The sequence below is a fragment of the Poecilia latipinna genome, unplaced genomic scaffold (assembly GCF_001443285.1).
Source record: "Poecilia latipinna isolate Pla-1442-1.1 unplaced genomic scaffold, P_latipinna-1.0 Scaffold212, whole genome shotgun sequence".
Lineage (NCBI taxonomy): Eukaryota > Metazoa > Chordata > Actinopteri > Cyprinodontiformes > Poeciliidae > Poecilia > Poecilia latipinna.
The window spans coordinates 60,839-80,917 of NW_015112828.1; the positions used below are offsets into that span (position 1 = coordinate 60,839).

General features: G+C 40.9%; 1 protein-coding gene across 3 annotated transcripts in view; it reads left to right on the forward strand.

Annotated features, from left to right (window-relative positions):
- Positions 1-467: 467 nt before the first annotated feature.
- Positions 468-20,079, forward strand: part of LOC106946917 (activin receptor type-1) — a 37,736-nt gene continuing 18,124 nt past the window's right edge. The window contains exons 1-3 of one of the 3 annotated variants that reach the window (XM_015031611.1): positions 468-847; positions 17,740-17,810; positions 18,362-18,616. In XM_015031611.1, coding sequence (XP_014887097.1) covers positions 17,747-17,810; positions 18,362-18,616 — 319 coding nt within the window. In that variant the 5' untranslated portion in view covers positions 468-847; positions 17,740-17,746. Of the gene's footprint in view, positions 848-3,410; positions 3,486-11,720; positions 11,759-17,739; positions 17,811-18,361; positions 18,617-20,079 lie in introns of those variants that run through there. The other 2 variants (XM_015031612.1, XM_015031610.1) reach the window with 2 other exon arrangements.

Genomic DNA, 20,079 nt, shown 5'->3' on the forward strand with positions numbered 1-20,079 from the left:
TTTAAACAGATCCTCATTTTTGTGAAAAAAAAAAATTGCTTTCCCAGTAGGTAAAAAAAAAAAAAAAAAAAAAAAAAAACCTAAACTAAAAAAGTAAGAGAAAAAAAAATAATTCCAGCTGCACAGCATCCAAAGTCAGTGCAAATTATTGCCCAAAACAGTAATGCCTCAATCAGAAACATTACGAACAAAAGCCTAGAAACAAAACAAATCAGAACTAAAGTAATAGAGCTACTACAACATGCTACCTGGCAATTCTAAAGAATCTATATATATATATATATATATATATATATATATATATATATATATATATATATATATATATATACCTTATTTTTATTGTTCCAATTTTTCTAAGCTTATACGACTTGAAACTCCAAAACTGATGGAAGAGAATTTTGAATTTTATTCTGAAGAGCATTACCGGAAACACATGCGCCACAACTCTGACTTAATGATTTTTTTCCCCACACAGTAGTAAGTCCCTGCAAGGTAACTTCCTCCACCAATCCTGGCTATTTGCCTTGAAACGCCGCCGCTGGAGTACCACTCTTGAAGTCCCCCCGGGATTGTACTGACTGTCTGTGAAGAAGACCCGGGTTGTAAAATGTACCTTATATCGGGTTCTGTTCTCGGAATCAGCACCTAGTGACTTCGCCAGTTCTTCTTCTTTGTAAATTGCAACCAGCGACCGACGGATGATAATGTTGGCGTCATGAAGACTCTGCTTTCCAGACTTTGGAAAACAAATCGGGTTTTGTCGGTGGATCCTCGGGAGATGGCAGAATAATTGAAACGGTTGCCGAATCCTCATTTTGAAGCACTTTGGAAAAATAGCTAGAAGGTAAGTTTAACTATGTCGTTTAGAAAATAATAGATTAGCACAGTGGAAAAGTTTTGTCTGTTAGCTCTTAGAGGTTTCGCTGTGTCTCAGCCTTGCTCTGTAAAACCCCCTCCCTTTTTTTAGCCACACAAAAATAAACGCTTTCATTTTTTGTTTGTTTGTTTTTTTTTATTACCATTTCAGATTTCCTGAACACACAGCTTAATTACACATGTCACACCTCCAGACATCATTTTTTTATCGTTAAAGTGGATGCCTCAGGCTGATGTTATTCGCTGATAAACTGGGTAGGATGAGCGTCAGGCTCAAAGAATGGAAAATCGTGTCTGCTTTTGCAGCTGCCAGAGATTTTAAGGTTCTCGCTTCCATTTGAAGACTGGATGCAGCTTGCAGCTTGGTGAGACTTTGTTTGAGTTCCTTTTTTTTTTTTTTTTTTTTTTTTTATGCAAACTTTATTTTTCAAAGGGGCGTTGTGGTTTGTGTCCCATCATTGCATGTTGAGCGATATTAACATCACAATCTCAGTCCCGCAGGAGGGAGGGGGAGGGGGGCGCAGCTAAAATCAGTGGTATACGCTGAAACCACAAATCCAGTAAAAATCCCCAAGTATGCCTTAAAAAAAACAAACAAAAACAAACAAACAAACAAACAAAAAACGATAAAGTAGCCAGGTATATTATCGTACTTTTGGGACAATCTGGTCAAACAGGTAATGGTTTTTGATGCATGCAGAGGCCTGTAGGCTTGCTGATGAGAGGGTGTAAACTTCATTATAAGGGTGTTAAAACTGTCTGAAAACACTCAGCAGATAATTCTCCTGAAGATGTGTGAATGCTAATGCATCTCGTTTAGTTTCCTCTAGTTTCTGCTTCTCTTATGGTTCATGTTCTCTGGAAGTTTGAGCAGTATGTTCCCCCTCTCTAACTCAGTTAATTTTGTGGTGACACACCTGAAGGAATTGGACTGATAACAGACTCACTCACTCAGCGACCGGTCACTTCGTTAGGAAAACCTCTTTTAATGCTTGATCATGCAAAGAGCTAATGTGCCAATCACCTGGCACTTATGTGAAACATCAAAGCAACTAGAGTTGAAGACCACTTTGCTGAAGTTTAAACGACAGAATGGAGGGGGAAGGGGGAGTTTGAGTCACTTTGAATGTGGTATGCTTGCGGGAGTCAGATGGACTAGTTGATAGTATTTGGGAAAACGGATCTTTTGGAATTTTCATGCACGGCCATATCTCATGTTGACAGAAAATGGTCCCAAATCCCCTATTAAAGTCAGAAGAAAAATTGCAGACTGATTCTCGATAATAGAAGGGCAACAAAAGCTCAAATCAATCCCTGTTACAACTGGACTGACTTATTGGGTGCAATATTTTGTGGGATGTAAACTCTGCTTGTAATAATGCATTTGGCCAGATGAATGGGCTTGCGCTGCCATTTCTGCCCACATCTTATATAGAGCTTCTTGCTTGAGTTCTCAACGCTCAATATAAGAATGTTGACGACATTCTCATGATGGTACACTATTGATATTGTCATCATAATCTTCAACAGTGAAACTGTAACATTCTTTACATTTCTGACCACTACTATAACCAAAAACAAAATCAAAATGCCATTTCTGAACACTTAATTTTTTGACCCTTGAATTGGATCTACTGCTGCAAAATATCTTTTTGGGGCTGTCATCCAAGAAAACAATTCTACAATCTGGACAATATCTCCAAAATGGGACAATAACTGGATGAAATGTCGCTGCCTGGTATCTATCTTTGTTATGACTGCAGCAATAAGATGGTGAGGTCAGAATTGGGTGTAAACGCGAGGAAAACCTGGATCAATCCTGCCGTGGATCAATGATTCAGGCTCAAGGTGGTGGTGTAATGGTGAGGGGGATCTCTACCTGGCACATTTTTGAACACAGTCTGACTATTGTCAGATATATCCACAGTGTACTCATCTTCTCATGGGTCCTTGGAGCAGGATGATGCATCAAGTCAATAAACCCAATCCATTTCCAACTAATCTCATAAATATGGCTCCAGGGAACACCACAGCCAAAGATCCTAATCTAATAGAGCACCCATGGGATGTGTTGGAACAAGATATTCACATTATGGATTTGCAGCAGACAAATATGCAGCCACTTCATGATGATATGTCAGTGTGGATGGAAATCTCAGAGGAAGGCTTCCAACACCTTGTTGAATCAGTGAATTAAGTCGGTTCTGAAAGCAAAGGGTTCCAGTCTGTTACCAACAAGGTGTCTCTTAGAAAGCGGCTTGTGAGTGTTTTTACATAGCAAAGTGTTTCGCTTTCAAAAAGTAAATCATCGCCATAACTTAATGCAATTCAGGATCAATTAGAACAGTGGTCCCCAACCCTGGTCCTCAGGGACCGCTGCCTTGCATGATTTTTGATAAGTCTGGACTCTAACACAGCTGATTCATATGATTGCATCGCCTCCTTTGCACTGCTGCAATTGCTGCAGATGCCGGTTAATCATTTAACCCAGGTGTGCAACAGCAGGGAAACGACTAAAACATGCAGGGCGGGCAGTGGGCCTTGAGGTCCAGTGTTGGGGACCACTGAATTAGAAGACTAAAACCACTGCCACAAATCATCAGCAGGTAAAAGTACTGAACTTGTAGGAGTCAGTGAAGTAACTGAAGAAGCTTTGGCAGGGCTTAAACATTCAGGTTATTTGTCATAGTCCCAGCTGCCAGTACGAAGTGGCACATGGCGGTCATGTGTTTGTGTGGTCTGGAGAATGTAACCCCATAGCTGACCAGTCACTTAGATCAGACTTCTTTTCAGTGAGGCACTTCTGTCTTGGACTCTGGCAGACAGTGGTCAGCTCAGAAGACGTCAGACAGTCACCAAGAAGGTCAACTTCTTGGTGACCTGTAGTATTATTTATTTGTATCTCCATTTGGATGAGTTGAGACTAAACGTTTTGCTTTGGAATAGAATCTCCAAACTTCTCATCTTCTGCAACTTGATGTTGTCTCTCTTGAAAGGACAATCTAAATTACCCTGTGCTGGTTAGTATTGAGTCAAATAACTATATGTCCTTACAGTAGACCATTATAAATGATGTATAGTTTTTTTTTTTTTTTTTTTTTTTTTTTTAAGTTTTTGAAATTTAGATAAACAAACAACCATCAGACTGCAAGCTAAGGCTACGCCATTATTGTTTAATTAATTCACATAACACAGTTAGCATTTTGGGACTTTTGATGCCTTAATGTCTTTTAACACATTTCTGATCTTAATGTGTACAAAATAATTGTGATTGTTGCCGACCTTCACGCATCTACAGTCAAACTATTGTCTAATGCAGCGCTTCTCAGTTTGATCTCGGGAGTCAACAATTGGTTGGTCCCACTCCAGTGTTTTAGGGCCTGGGTCCGACATGTTTTGGATTTGTCCCTGCAGGAGTAATCCGGTTCTGCAGGGGCCTGCTGATAATGCATTCATCTGATTCAGGTGTGTTTGACCAGGGAAACATCTAAAACATGCGGGACGGTGGCCCTTAAGGGCTAACTTTGAACACCACAGATCTACAGTGTTGCATTCCAGTTCAGCAGCTGTTGACGATGGACCGGTGTGTGACGTCTCACCTGTAGATATCTGCAGTCTTTGTGTCCTTGTAGTCTTTGAGTTATAAATTGTCCAGATATGGGTGAACACGTTTGACAGTATTTTTATAAAAAATAACCCCAAAAAATGCAACGTTGTCATTTTCCTGAAATCTTCTTTGCCTGCTCTTCCATTAGTGACACTTTTTTTTTTTTTAAATTGAGGTTTATCGTTTTGACTAAGTATCTTGGTTCCCAGAGCTCATGTGATCTAAGAAATTCCTGGATTCATTTGACAATAGAGGGACCTGAAAAGTCCTCCACATCACTGGTCTGCATTTTGCAAGTATTGCAGTTAGCAAAAACGGGTCATATATTTGTCCTTGTTAGGAAAGTTATTTTATTTCTAATTACTTGATGAAAAAAACTGTTTAGAGCTTTGTGACATAAAAAAAAATCAGGTTAATGTGAAACCATTGATGTGAATTGTTTGCATTATGCAACATTCTTCCCTAGTTATTGTGAATTTTAAAACTTAGTAGGTTCACTATATATAGGAGTGCTCTGCATGAGTGGGCTGACATGCTTCAAGAGTTTTTGCCAGACTTAACCTCCCCCCTACTAATCTGACTGATATTTATCTAGAGATTACAGCCGTCATGCAGGTATTACCCTGCCGGATTGTCCTCCGTCATTAATGTATTGCTCTGTGACTTGAGGCACCCCTGGTGATTCATGGGGAATTCTCCGGAAATTGGGAGGAATTTAAACGCACAAAAAACATCAATGCAAAATTTAAAATATGAATGGGTTACATTTGAGACGTTGTACTGATGAATAAAAGTACCACGTGTAAATTGTCTTATTGAATGAGATTTTTATTGGACAGAAACATGAATCGATAAGATATGACTGATCCCTTCATAAAAATGAGTTGAAACGACTCTCTCCTTCAGAAATATAAATGTGCATGGGAATAGCATTCCCAGATGTGCTCAGCTGTACTTGCATGAAGTTTTGTTTTAGTCGAGATTATTCTAAAGTGTATATTAAAAATCCCTGGAGAGCGCCAACTCTGTTATTTAAACTCCAGGACTATCTCCATTAAAATACCAAGTTCCCATTAATTATCATGGAAAGTTTTCAAGTTTCAAAATTGTGGAAATTTGGGAGCTTGAAATTCATTGACATGTTGTTAAATTAATAAAGTAACTTTATTAGTTATTATACAACTGCAGTGCACCACTCTTCTTGAAATGAAAATATCTATATATGGAACACAGTGATTAACCTAATTCTCAAGCTCAACCTAAAGATATATATTTAGCTCAAATGTTAATATTTTTGTTGAATCATTAGCCAAGCTTCTTGTTTGTTGGGAATTCCCAACATCCTTTTCTTTTGTTGTGGCTCCCAAATCTTTCTGGCTCCTGAGAAATCCATACTGTCTTCTATCATTGCATTGCTCGAGCTCTTCTGTCTGATGGTTGCAGAGTGTATAATTTCCCCATGGTGGTCTGAAGAGTTTAGAAAACAAAGTGAGATCAGCGTCCTTTTTTTATTTTTTTTGGCTGAGCGAGTCTGGATTTCAGAACACAATCACTTCTCTGTACCCAGTCATTTGTCCGTCATCGACGACGGGAACAATATGCAAGTGTGGCCAGAGAGCAGGACTCAAGCTCTGCAGACTTCTCGGAGATGAGTTTTTGGGGATGGGGGTGAGTTCGTATATATATATATATATATATGTGTGTGTGGCATCATGTCACAAAGTCTGTCATTAACAAGGCAACTGCAGTTATGAGACCAAGATAGACTGCTTCAAGTCTGAGCACACGTCTGTGGATCGTAGCTCTTCAATGTAGGTGGCTCTTAAGCTGAGGTGGGTGGGGGGAGCATAAGGGAGGGAGGAGGGCCTGTAAGTGTGTGTGATTCTGTGTGTATGTGTGGTTATGCAGGTGGGAGGTGGAGGCTGAGGAGTAAAATAGAGAGCAGGGTTTGGCCTGGAGTCTAGAAATGCGACCTTGCTTCACTTTTTGTCCTGTTTCTTGTGTGCTTGTGCTGACTTACGAGAAACTTTGACTAGCAGCAGACCTGGCATCAGATGAGGCAGCAGACTGCGGAGGAGCACAGCATGTGGGTTGCGTTTGCTTCTGGTGTCCAGCTTTTTAGAAAGGGGCCCCTCTGTCTGCAGCTTTTATTTTTAGTAAAAAATAGATGAATTAATTTAAAAAAAAATCCTCAAGCCTTTTAATAATCATCAGCCTTATGCAGCCCAAACAGATCACGACGAGGAGATAGCCGTCTGGGACTTGCGGGCTCTACGCTCGCAGCGGGTGGCAGGAAGTTAAAGGGAGAGAAACGGAGAATGGGACGAAAGGGGGCAGCCTTTGTGCATATGCCAGATTTTTTTTTTTAGTCTTGTTCCACTGGTTGGTGTTTAGGAGATCACCCTCATTTTCTCATCTGGTGGCTCTCGCACAGACTTATTGATTTCCTCCCATTCTGCGTTCAAACGTGGACGAAGAGCAGTGGAGACAGGGCGAGGAGAGGCGAGACGCTGCTGTCTGCACAGATGCACACCCGCATAGATTTGCAGTGCTAGTGGCTCCTCTCTCCTCTCCACAGCAAACCCCAGACTACTCTGGAGACAGTCTGCAAAACGCATTTTATAAGCCCTGCACTCACTCCAGTGCTCTTGTCTTATCACTCTGCTGTTAGAGGGAAAAGTTATGGCTTTGTTTTAGTTGCTGCATCTCCCTGATCTCATTTCCAGGCCCGACAGGCAGTCTTGTTCGGTGGGGGCATTTTGTCTACAGTTTGCAAATAATCTTCCATCTCGTACCTGATAACGGCATACAATCATGTCGATCTGCTATGAGGGTGGTGTGCTCCAGCTGTTGGCACACATACTCTAAAACATAGGGGCATGTTTTAGAGTATGTCCAATATGTTGTGTTTGGACCAAAAAAAAAAACTATATATATATATATATATATATATATATATATATAGTTTATAAAAAAAACTATATATATATATAATATTTTTTTTTCTTTTACAAAACAGTATAATTTTTGTAATGTTGCACAATTGTAGGTTTTGTTCAGTGTTTATTTTTTTGTTTTAGTATTTGGAAGGCGTCCTTCTTATGAGACGATTTGATGCATGATGTTGGGTTCACAAGAAATGGACGAGATGAAATGCATGCTTTCACACATCATCGTGTCATTAATATTTGAGTCGGATGAAATTAAACATAATTTCTGTTTTGTAGAAAGGTGAAATATGAGACTTCAATTCATGAAGGTGTTGGAACTCAAAATGATGTTGCACAATGGATTTAGGTGCACAGTGTTATCTGTGCTGTTACTCCACTAATAGATGACTTTAGTATAATCAGTTACTAGTTAACCAGTTTTAGTTGTTATTGTTACTGGTTTATAGTTTGCACATTTTCAGAGGAATGAAATTGTGTATCCAGTTTCATGGGCAATATTTTCGTATACGGACGTGGTAACTGTAAATGTCCTCACATTACATTGTTACACTTCCAATGGCGTTTCTTTTTCAGTTGCTCGTCACAATTTAGGAGGCTAAATAAATGGCTGTGTTTTTCAGAATTAACTTTTTCATGGACTTTCATAACCTAACGTAACCTTAGGACAGACACAAAATGCCTCAACTTTTAGCTTCATTATTAGTCATCTGTGTTTATGTTTGCCTAATTAGATCTAGCTCATTTACAGCATACGACTAGAATGCTAAACAAAATAAAGTGAGTATTGCTCAAATGTTTTAGAGCTCAGATCAATGTCCAGCCTGATTCCTAAGTATCTGGTAGCACTTGCAAAAGGCATAAGAAAATTGATCAATTGTTTCAAATTTTCAGGAATGATATGCGATTGCGCTCCTTGTGTTGCGAGTGTAGCCGAATAATTTATCTCTACAGATTAGATTTATTACTTTACGTTGCGAGACTTGCGAGACACTCATCTAATATTACATCCACAATAATAGTAAATGCAGTAGTTTAACAACATTGTCTACTCAAAGGAGGAAACAAAGTAATGGTAAGTAGTAATATTGTGACTTCTCACCAGAATATTGTGACTTCTCACCAGAATACCAGTTCAGTTTTTGTAATGGGAGAAGATGGTCTATCTTCTTCTCATGATCTAAGCCATTGTTTTCTTTATCTACTGTGTTTGGCGCCACCCTCTGACTGAGACCATTAAGGTTTGCTTGTACACACAACTTCCATGGACACCAAATTTTGGGTTTCTCACAGATGTGTGCAGTGACCATTAGACTGACTCGACTACAGTGGACATGTGAAAAGTAGAGCAAATTATGAATTGGGCTCAGGTCTTCACTTGGTAGAAAGTTCTACACTGAAGAGTGTTTGTTCTGTGCCTTACCGTGCCTCTGTAGACTGCCTTTACACAGCTTGAATTTCGGAGCAAGTTACTGACTGCATGGTTGCCGTTTTGCGCTGATGAAGCTGAACACCAAGCATTTCTGGTCGCTAGAGGATCTTTTGATGGTTCTCAAGTGGAGGCTATTATACCTCCAAAAAATTGTTAATGGATATCATTTCCCTGTTAGATTTGATCTTGCACTCATTTGGATATTATCTGGACTTTATGCCTGAGAAGTTGGGCTGGTAAACAAAGTACAAAGCTTGTTTAGACTACTGCTGTTTTTTTTTTTTTTTTTTTTTTTTTTTTTTCCCCCACCCTGCCCCTAAGGAAAATTTCCCAAAAAATTCAGGATTTCAGAGCATGTGTGAAAATGGGAGTGGAAGACATTTACAACTGCCCTGATCTCTTAGAAGTCTTTACTCTAGAAAGGCAGGAAACTCTGCCGGCTATAAAGGCCAGAGCGGCAGTAGGATGTCGGAACCAGATTCAGCCGCACTGATGCACACAGTGGCGTAGATGCATTTATTGTATAGTTGCAAGCTGTTTACCTAGTGATTATCAGCATGGTGTGGCCAGATTGAACATAACAACCAAGGCTTATTACTCCTTGCTGTTATTTCACTGGTTTCTAAAGGAACATGATGTTTAAGAGGAACACCTTGATGCAAATCTTTGTGTCCTTTTCAGCGATGCATTGCCCCCCAGGCCAACTGAGCCTTGAGGGATGGCCATTTGCAGCATGAATGTCTGCGCATTCCTCTTTTGGCAAACATGGCTGCTGGCCATAAAGACCGTCTCTGTATTGGCTGTTTTTAGATTTTTTTGGATGGTGCGTGAAAACGGTTGTCTAATTGCTATGGTGACAACTGCATGGAAGGCTTGTTAAGTGAAGAAAAACCTTCAATAATTTCTCCCAGTAAATTTCACACAAAACAAGGCCGTGATGAAACTTGCAGAAGGAAAAACACTATTTGTGCGAGGAAAAAAAAAAAAAAAGATTTGTGCTGGTGTTATTTGAGAGTACATGAGTTAAAATACTGTTGAACAAGCTCCGTGTCTTTTTACTTCTGAAAGCAAACAAATTGGATATTTTGCAATTCCATAAGAAAAAAAAAAAAGAAGACTGTGGGGTGTGTCGGTGTTGTTGTTGGTGTGTGTAGGTGGTTTGCAGGGTGGGGCACCATCGAGGAGAAAAGGCACCCATTGTCTCCGAGTACATTTGATCTAGGGCAAGTACTTTGTATGTGTGTGAGCAAACACCCAGGGCTGCAGTGTATCCAAGGAACAAAAACCTGCTATGCTTCTGCCTGCTACAATTAATTCATGAGTGACAATTGCACATAAGCAGGGGGCCATTTGCATTTGGTCTCATTGCTCTGCTTGTGAAAGAGGGCTACTGCTGAGAAACTGAAGGGCCATGAGAGATGGAGCCCGGCCAGGCCTGATGGGGCACTGCAAATCCCAAAAACACTAAAGTCCTTCGGTCATTCACTACTTGATGGGACTCTTGTCCTGTGAACATGTGCTTCCAGAGCCTAAAAAGCTCCACATTCTGAGCACCACTGTGATGCTTCTGTTCATAAGAACATGAATGCATTAGTCTCAGTGGAATGGCACTGTGGTGTTTTTAGATTGGAGATTTTGACTGTGATCTCTGATCACAGCAAGACAACTGGTGGATGCAGGGTGATGACGGGTGGGACATCTCCCGCCATGGATAAAGAACGCTTGTCATCATTTCAGGCAACCTCTACGCAAAGAGATGATGGTTATACTCTTGGCAGATCCACAAAACACTTCAAGGTTGAAATAAGACACATTTTTGCCATGTCTAAGTGTGAAAGGACTGATGTGGCAAGTGGGGGGTTGAAATCAGCCTTCCTCTGTTGCGCCCCTGACTCAACAAGTGAGGTAATCTGACCCTTGCTTCATTTGCAAGGGTCAAGAGATGCAAGTCACTTGCTGACTTGTATATATGCCGCTTTGGTGGGTCAAGGGAGTGTTGGAGGGACCATGTGACTTGCGCAACCAGTCAGGAACACTAAGAGATGGAGGAAATTCTTAAAATGTGGCACTATTTAAAAGAAAATAATGTTTTGCAATAGTATGAGATTGATTGCCAACTCCTGATTTCACTCTGTCTAAATTTAACACATCTTGACCAGTAATGTATAAAGAAACGGCTACTTTATCCCGTTATAACTTTTTAGACATTTTAATTACTGATTGTTAACCACATCAGCTTATGTGATGGTATTTTTTAAGCAAGTAATTTTTTTAAGCCATTTCTCCACATCCATATCTGTGCTCTGATTCAGAAAAAGATTTTGATATTCAGCCTTTATATCTGACTCAGTGTAGACTCTGTATGGCTAACTTCCTCCTGACCTTCTTTAGGGTTTTAGGCTCAGGTTGTTTACTCTTTATTTGTAGTTCAGTCGTTCCCAGTGTCGCATTTTTGCTTGGCATAGAAAGGCGAGCATGTTGCTCTGCCATGCTGTGGTGTGGATATGAATGTGGGCTGTTGCAAAGAGTACAGCTTTTGCCCTCAGGTCTGCATTACACCCACATCCACCTAGGAGCGGACCATCTGTGTGTCCCTGATGGCACGTCGGCTCTCTGGTTGCAGGTCAGGGAGGCATAGCGACGGGGACACGGACAGCAGGCTCCGCATTGCCCTGAACTCAGCCTGTTCCTTCCACTTGCCGCCCTGCGGTTCGCTGCAGTCTTCTCGGTGCCGAGGCCATTTGTACCATGGTAACCGTGCCAGCCTGCCAGCACAGACACAGATTCCACCTCTCGTCTCCCTCTCTGCCAGCGTGATGACTCAGCAACTCCTGCAGGGGTTCAGCAGCCTCCCTCCTCAACCTCGCTGATGCACCACGCTCATCAGACAAAGTAGCGTTTTGTCATTCTCTCATTGTAGCTGACCTGAATACTAAATGCAGGGTTCCTGTGCAGTGTAGAAAAGTATGAAATTTGATGTCGGTGTTTTTCCAGAGTATGGAAAATTCCAAGACGTTAGTCGCCATCTCATCGTCTAAATGGCGTTCTGTCCTTCCTCCATAGTATCCTTTCTTTTTCCTTGAATATTTCCTTGTGACCATCCTCCCTTATGTCTGTCCTTTTTTTGTTCCTTCCTCTCTTCCTAGTGTTCTTCTGTATTTTTTGTTTCCACCATTAATTTCTTTCATAGCTGCAACTTTTCCTTCCTTATTTTCTTGTCCTTTGTTCTTTATTTGGGTTTCTTCTTTCTTTTATGTGTCCTTTTTTCTTCCCTGGTTTCTTGTCCGTTACTTCCCCTCTCCTATGTGTTTCTCCTTCCTCCCTTGTTCCCTTTGTTTGTTTCATCCTTTCTCCCAAGTGTCCTTCTTTGCTTATCACATATCTATCCTTCCTTTTCACAGCTCCTTGCTTCCTCTCTTTCTTGTATCGTTTTTTCTCCTTTGTTCTTTCTTTTCTTCTTTAATCCCTTTGATCTATAAGTTACTTTCAAGTTTCTGAAGATATCATATTTAAAGTCTGCCTGGACTAAACATTTTGCATGAATTTATATTGAATCGTTATGTTTTTAAGATGAACATAGGCCACCTCTGAGAAGTTGGGGAATTTTTACATGAACTTGTGTAGGATCCCAGTAAATGGACTAAAATAACAAAGCAGCCAACCACATGGAGCTATTTGAGCTCCTGTGGAAAGTTCTTTCAACCATCTGTTGTAGGTAATGGATGACGATGATGATAAGATTTTCAGGAATGTCTAACATGTTTCTAATTCATCTTGACTGCTTTTTTAGGTTTAGTTGTGCTAACAACAGAATGTGAAAGGCATGTGTAATCATCTCTACATAATCGCTTTAAGCTCTGCTCAACTTCTTAGAGTAGTTCTTATGAAGACGGCTCTCTCTCTCTCTCTCTCTCTCTCTCTCTCTCTCTCTCTCTTTCTCGAGGGATCACTGCAAGGAGACCGGGATGAGAACCATTCCGTCAAAAAATATGAACTACGATTACTTTTAAGTCTCTCCAGTAGCACTCAGCGGGAGTGCGGCTGTGCCCAGTTTTCTCAAATGTGCTACTGAGATATTTCTTGGTGCTGTTTGCACATTAATTAGATTGTGTTGTGCTGAATTGTGGTCTGTCTCCTCTTAAACTCAGTTCCCAGCTTAGAAGTCTTAAAGGTTTGCAAGTAATCACGCAAATACTTAAACCAAAATACAATTTTTGAGCTGGTTAAAGTTCACTTTATTATACAACTTCCCATTCTCATTCTTTAGGGTCTAATATAATGTCAACCCAAACTGTTGAATCAATTAGAGCTTCAACTCTTCTGGGAAGGCTTTCCATACAGATTTAGGAATGTGTTTTTTTTTTTTTTTTGGGAAATTCCGGCCGTTCTTGCAGAAGTGCATTTGTGAGCTCAGACGCAGATGTTGACGGAGAAAGTCTGGCTCACACTGAAGCGCTATAGTTTATCTTACTTCTAAATAAAAAAAAAAAGCTGTACAATGTAAACCCCTCCAAACCTGACTTTACACTTGACGCAGTCCAGTAAGACCGGTGCCATTCTCCTGGCAAATGTCGATTCACTAGTCGTCACGACGGAGAACACGCCGCCACTGCTCTGGATCCCAGCGGCGACTCAGTCTGCGGTTTTGCATTGCACTTTGTGACGTAAGGCTTGGATGGAGCCAGGGAAAACCATCCCACTAACCTCTCTACGCACTGTTCCTAAGCTAATGTAAAGACCACATGAAGTTTGGAGGTCTGTAGCTGGTGACTCTGCAGACAGTTGGCGACTTCTGTGCACAATGACCCTCAGCATTTGCTGAGCCTGCTCTGTGGCTGGCTAAGTGGCTGTCATTCCTAATAATGAGTTGACTGTGGCATCTGCTCACTGCACCACGCTGGAACTCACTAAATGTTGGTAGAAGCAGAGGCTGCATGCCTAGGTGCATAATTTCATACACCCATGACCATAGACGTGATTGAAACACCTGAATTGAGTGGTTTAGACGAATTACTCAATACATTTGGTAAAATAGCATTGCTATTTACACAATTATTACTGCTAAAACCTAATCGGTGAGAGAAGTGGGAGTGCACACCCTTGGCAAAATGTCAGCACTGTGAGCACTTGCTACACAACACAGCCAAGGAATTCAATACACGGGAGAAGAGGCCTGCAACAGACAGTCACAGAGCGCCACAAAATTGTGTAGTTGAATTGCAATCAGTTCTGCAGATGCTAGCCCTGCCTCTCTCCTTCTCAAGAATCCCTTCTGAGGTTTCCAATGTCAAAGCTGTTGGCCAGTTTCATGTTTCGTCATGCCTCAGTGTTACTTTTTGTTGTGCTTTTGATAAGCAAAAAAAAAAAAAATAACCGTCATAAGCATTATATAAGAGTTGTAAGAACCTCACCGGATTAGATTTTTATCCATCTATTTTTTTTTTTTGGGGAAACTGGATAAATTTTTGCTGGAGACTTGGACTGAAATTGCACCAAGAACACTTTTTCCTTTAAAGAGATATGAAGTTTTAGGACCCAAATTATCTATAACAAATAGTTAATTTGTTATAGTTTATTTAAACCAGTGTGTAATTGGAAGAAAGGAACTAGTATCAAGGGTATTACTTTAGGTCCAAAAGGCCTTTTGGTTTTTAACAAAGAAAAATGTAATGAACCATTTTCTGTCTGAGGCTGTTAAGCAGAGACACAGGACACCATGCTGTTCTGCTGTCTGAGGCTTATTTATTTTGTGTTTTTTTTTATTTTTTTTCACCAGAGATGCACCCATCAGGCTCTTATTGGCACATACGATTTCCTGGTTTTGTGTGTGGTTCAATGTGCAAATCGATCACCAGTCAGAGTCAAACATAGAAACATTTAAACTGGAAATTCAAAGCAAATGTCTTGACAAACTGATCCAGTTCTTATAAACTCCAATTACGTTCAAAGCAATCCAGACCAGTCCCATACACGCTATTAATTAGATTCAACTCCAACTGTATACAACCCAATTCAGTCTGGTTCATAAACCGATGCAGTCAAGTTCAGTCTATCATATAGTGCCATTTGCTGAAAGGCTATATAAGCAATTGGAAACACAATTTCTGTTTTACTGATGACGCATCTTAACACAGAAAAAGGGTATGAGTAAGGCAAGGCTACGAGTATTTTCTATAGGAAAAAAAAAAATAAACGGAACACATATCTGATGCTTCATCCAGAAAAATGACATGACTCAACATACAAGCATTTTCTCAAGGGAACTTTCCATTGTGCGTTTCTTGTCTTTCCAAAGTTGATTACATCGATATTTTTTTATAACACCCCCCAAGAAAGAGATGCAGCTGAATGCAGTAGGACTGGACCTGGTGTACCTTATATGGGAAGGGGGGAAAAAAAAAAAAAGCTGAGGACAGTCTTTAGGCAATTTCCATCACTGGCTGAATGAATGACCCCTCACTACTGCTTCAAAAGACCTACATAGTTCTGACTGCAAGGCAAGTTTAGTTTCTGTGCAAACTCAAACGGGCTCCAGTACACCCAAGTGTATCTCCTTTCTCCGTTAGCTATAAGATGAGCCAATAACCTCACCTCCCTCCCCCTCCCCATAGCAGGGTGTCCTTCTAGCTCATGTCCCCCCTGGCACTAAAGCTAGACCTCCCCCTCGTCTTAGTTTACTTCACCGACACAGGCTGCCTCCTCCCACATGTCTCTCTCTCTGACCTACTGTCCCCTTGCTGCCCACAGGCCTTACCTCCTCCTGCCCTCCTGCCCGCTGTCTGCCCCCTCTGGCGTTCCTCCTCTCCCTGGTCCCAGGGGAGCAGACGGAGCTCCTGATTATCTCTGTGTGGCAGCCTCTGTTTTGTGCTCTGATTAAAGGAGCAGCATGTGGTCTGTGTGCAAGCGGCATGTGCAGACGCCGCCGTTGGCCGACGCTAGCATTACGTGCTTAATCATTTATGTCTGGGAGATGGGCACAAAGGCCTGGAGAAGGAGGGGTGGGAGTGGATGTAGGTGGTGTTGGGGTGTTTATCAGCGGCACAGATGCACTCAGGCGCACATGTTGCCAAGATAACGTTCCCAGTGCTTGGGATAACATGACCAGGGCACACTTCAGGCCATGTCTCCACAGACTGTACATATTATCTTTATAAAATGAGCAGCTTCGGGGTCGACTTCCCTCTCGGCTTGTATCGGTCGACGAAACTGGCATACCAAAGGCTTCACAAACTTAAACCTAGTCGCGCTTCTTGCATCCCTAAAAACACTTGAGGCTCAGCAGGACTTTTGCAGGAAATGGCAAATGTGAGTTTATGAGCAACGTCGGTGATTCAGTGCAATCGACTGGGTTTCCTTTGATGCTCAACATGTTTTTAACCAGTTGGGTTGGCATTAAAAAGAAAAACTAAGCGTGACCCCCATTGTTTTCTAATTGGAATCAATATGGTATGTGTGTTATTGAATTTGAATGACTGCACTGAAATGACATATCAGGAGTGGGCATCTCCAGTATTCCAGATCTGGTGTCCCGAGTGTTTTTGGTCCAACACGCCTGTACCAAATGAATACTTTATTAGCAGGCTTCTGCAAAAAAAAAAAAAAAAAATGTTCAGCCATTTAACATATTTGTTGGAGCAGGGACACATAAACATATGTCCTGCATGTTTTTGAGGATTGGAGTTGGCCAGCCCTGAACTAAACATTTTGGTTTGTAGACTGCATTTGTTAATTTATTTGTAAATTTGCACCATCTTAATAAAACTGAATTAAATTGAGTGGAGGTACCTAGCAATAGTGACCTTTGCTAGGTTTGTAGGATAAAAGGGAAGGTTAAGAGTGCAAGAACTCTATCCCTGCTTTGAAGTACAGTGGTGGCAGTAGAATTGATAAAGCAGCATATTAAGGCATTTCCCAGGAAGTTAAAGCTTCCACACAATCAAGCCTTCTAAATAAATGACGACTAATCATCCTGCCAAATTAAAAGCCTTGATCTGAGTCCCATAGAAAATTTGTAGCCAGAGCTGAAAATCTGTTCAAACAAGGTGGCCTGGAAACATTACACCAGTTTGATCTGGAAGAATGGGCCAAAATTCAAGCAAACTACTGTGTGAAGCTTTTAGAAGGATGCCCAAAACATTTCACCCAATTCATACAGTTTTAAATGCAATTCCACCAATCACTTAGCAATTGCATGTATTCTGGCATTTAGCAAATACAAATAATTTACCGATTCTAAATTACCTTAAAGGTTAAAAAGTTGTTCAGTGTTGGCAAATATCTGGTTTCAGTTGTAAAAGCTACTATTCAGCCATGTATTTATTGTTCTGTGTCACTTTTGATCCTTCATACTCTCCAGGTAAATGATATTATTCAGGAAACCTGTCTGTCCTGTCCCTCCCAACCCCACTTTTTCCCCCCTTTTCCTCACTCTTGCCTCACTGCCAAGTAGCTTGTCCCTCCAACACGCACATACACACACACACACACACACACACCCACACACCCCTCTCTCACACAGAGGCAGCCAATAAGAGAGCACCAGTTTCCCCATTGCTTGCCACTCAATGCCTTGTTGCCAGGGCCAACAGGAAGGCATGAAGACCCTCTTTGCTTGAGCATTTGAAACTTGGTGTTGACTTTTTTTTGTGAATGAAAGAAAAGGTCTTCATTTATAAAGTTGTGTCTTCTAAATATGTCTAGGCTGACAGAATGATCAGCCCTTTCCCACTGAAAGAAGCTAAATTTAAAGAAAAAAGTACTAAACTAACCCAACATTAGCTGGGTTTACATGCAGATTTTCTTTCTTTCTTTTTTTTTTTCAATTAAATGACAATGAGGTTTTCATTGAGCGTCTTCCTTCTTCTTTCTTTTAGGTCTACAATGACAAGAAGGGCCTTTCTTTGGTTTCTGGTCGCCCTGGTTCTTCCCTGTTCCTGCGAGAACGGTAAGAATTTTGTCTCAAAGCTCATCAGAGCTAAAAGACCTTGAGCTCAAACAGTTAGCTTTTTTTCCCCCCAGATACAAAAAGAAAGAATCCAGTTGAAATTGGTGGTTGTGCTACCTCTGAATGCAGAGTTTTACTGCACTGTCACCAGAGTACATACAGTCTTTTCTCTGTCGCTCTCCTTTCTCTTGCAGCATACACCAAAAAAAATCACACATTTGTCTTCCTCCTTCTCACCACCCGTCTCTTAGTCTGTCTCCCTTTCATCTGCTGTCTGGCACTGTTATTTTAAACAGCTGCAGTGGATTGCAATGGAAAGTGCTTTTCAGAGTGGCAAACCACTCGTTTTGCCCATGTTTACAGCACATTCGCTTTAACCAAATCTGGAAGAAGGATAAGCAGAAATCATTCGTCCCGCAAAATCAAGCAGGCTTGTTTGCCTTAAATGGATGGGTTTTTCCATGCAGGATTTTCTCTAATAAAGGTGCAATCTGATGTGTGGTGTAAATGTTTTTTTTTGCTTTTTGTGTTTGTTTTTCCCCCCCCCCCAGGTGAGGATGGCGTGAGAGCTGAATGTTTATGTGAAGGACCATCCTGCAGGGGTGGGGAGAGATGTTTTGGCTGGCAGTGCTTTGCTTCTCTCTCGGTGCTGAATGGAACGACAGTCTTTGAGAGAGGCTGCATTGTTGAAGGTGACGAAGAAGGGCCGTTGCTCTGCGGACAGCCACCAACTGCGGCACTGGTGGTGAAGTGCTGTCACGGACATTTGTGCAACATGAATGTCTCGGTGCAGTTTCCAGTGAAAGGTGAGGCATCGTCCAGCCTCGGCACTGGAAATATTTATTTTACCATAATTTTGAACATTGCTCCATATGATTTTTCTGTCTGATTTTGTTTTGTTGACATTTATGAACTATTTTCCTCAAAAAAAATATGCTAGCTAACGTGGGTAAGTTCAGTTGTATCACCACTTGGCTGGACGACATTTGCTTTTGCCTCTGGCTCACTTCTGTTGAGTCAGCAGGATCCCCCAATCATCCCCTATTTTTCTAGTTTTACAAGCTTTATTAAAGCTTTTTTTTTTTTTTACGTAACTTTTAGCTGGCATTAAAAAGGTCTGAAAAGCTGTTGTAGGGGCAGTGCTATGTAAAATCGACTTTCCATCATGTTATAATATTATTCCCTCATCAGAAACATACCTGGAGTGTTGCCTGGACTCTTTCATGGATGTTTGAGAAATTTCTTAATCTCCCATGGAAACTATTCAGCTGTGCAAAATGCCTGAAGGATTGAGGTGCAGCTCCTCCCCTTTTCGAGGCACAGCCCCTCCCCTTTTCGAGGCACAACTCTTCTTCGGAGCTGCAGTTTCCAAGCTACAGAGCTTCTACATTGCATAGCACCTTTCCCCCACGCCTCCCTCACTCGGGTCCTTCAGATTAGAGATTATGTATAACATCTGGCAGCAATGTATTGCAAATGTAATGTAGTTTTTATTTTTGTTTTTATTTAGCTTCATAGGAAGTTGAAATCTAGTCGAGGCTCTCTTGAAGGGGATCGTGTTTGTGGCTGTGCAGCCTTCCCGGTGGTTGATTCTGACCTTGGTGCCCCTTCCCTTTTTGTCTGCACCTCAAGTGTGAAAACCAAGACAAAAATACCCTATAATAAAAATATGCTTGCATTAATAACATGAAAATAGATTAAATGTGATGAAATGCATCACATTCAGTTTTTATAGTATCGGTCAGGTCCACCAAATAAGGCTTTGAATACCAAGTTTATTACTTCATTTCCTAAATCGGGAAAAAAAAAAAAAAAATCTCAATACTTTTTTTTTTCCTTAATTCTCTGCTGCTAATAAATTGTATTGTTTTGTCTCTAGGACAGCCTCCTAGTTTTCTCCTGGAACGTTCCACAGTGCTGGATCATACAGAAAGAGGGATCTGTGACCATTTGCATTGCACAATCTATTTACATTGACCAGAGTCCAGGTCGTCATTTACCCTCTCTTCTCTTCAGAAGATTTAAAACCATGACCATGTAAAACCTGCTATGAAGGACTTACTCCTCCTTTTTTTTTTTTTTTTTTTTTTTTTTTTAACCACAAACAGCTGTAAAATCATAGTTGGACCACATTTGTTACTCTTAAATCTAACAAAGTATGGACTTTAGGACTATTTTAAACTGATATGAATGAATTATAATGTTGAAAACGACTTCAGAAAACGACTCCGTCCTTCCCTTGTAATTATTTTTTACCCTTTTGAAGTGA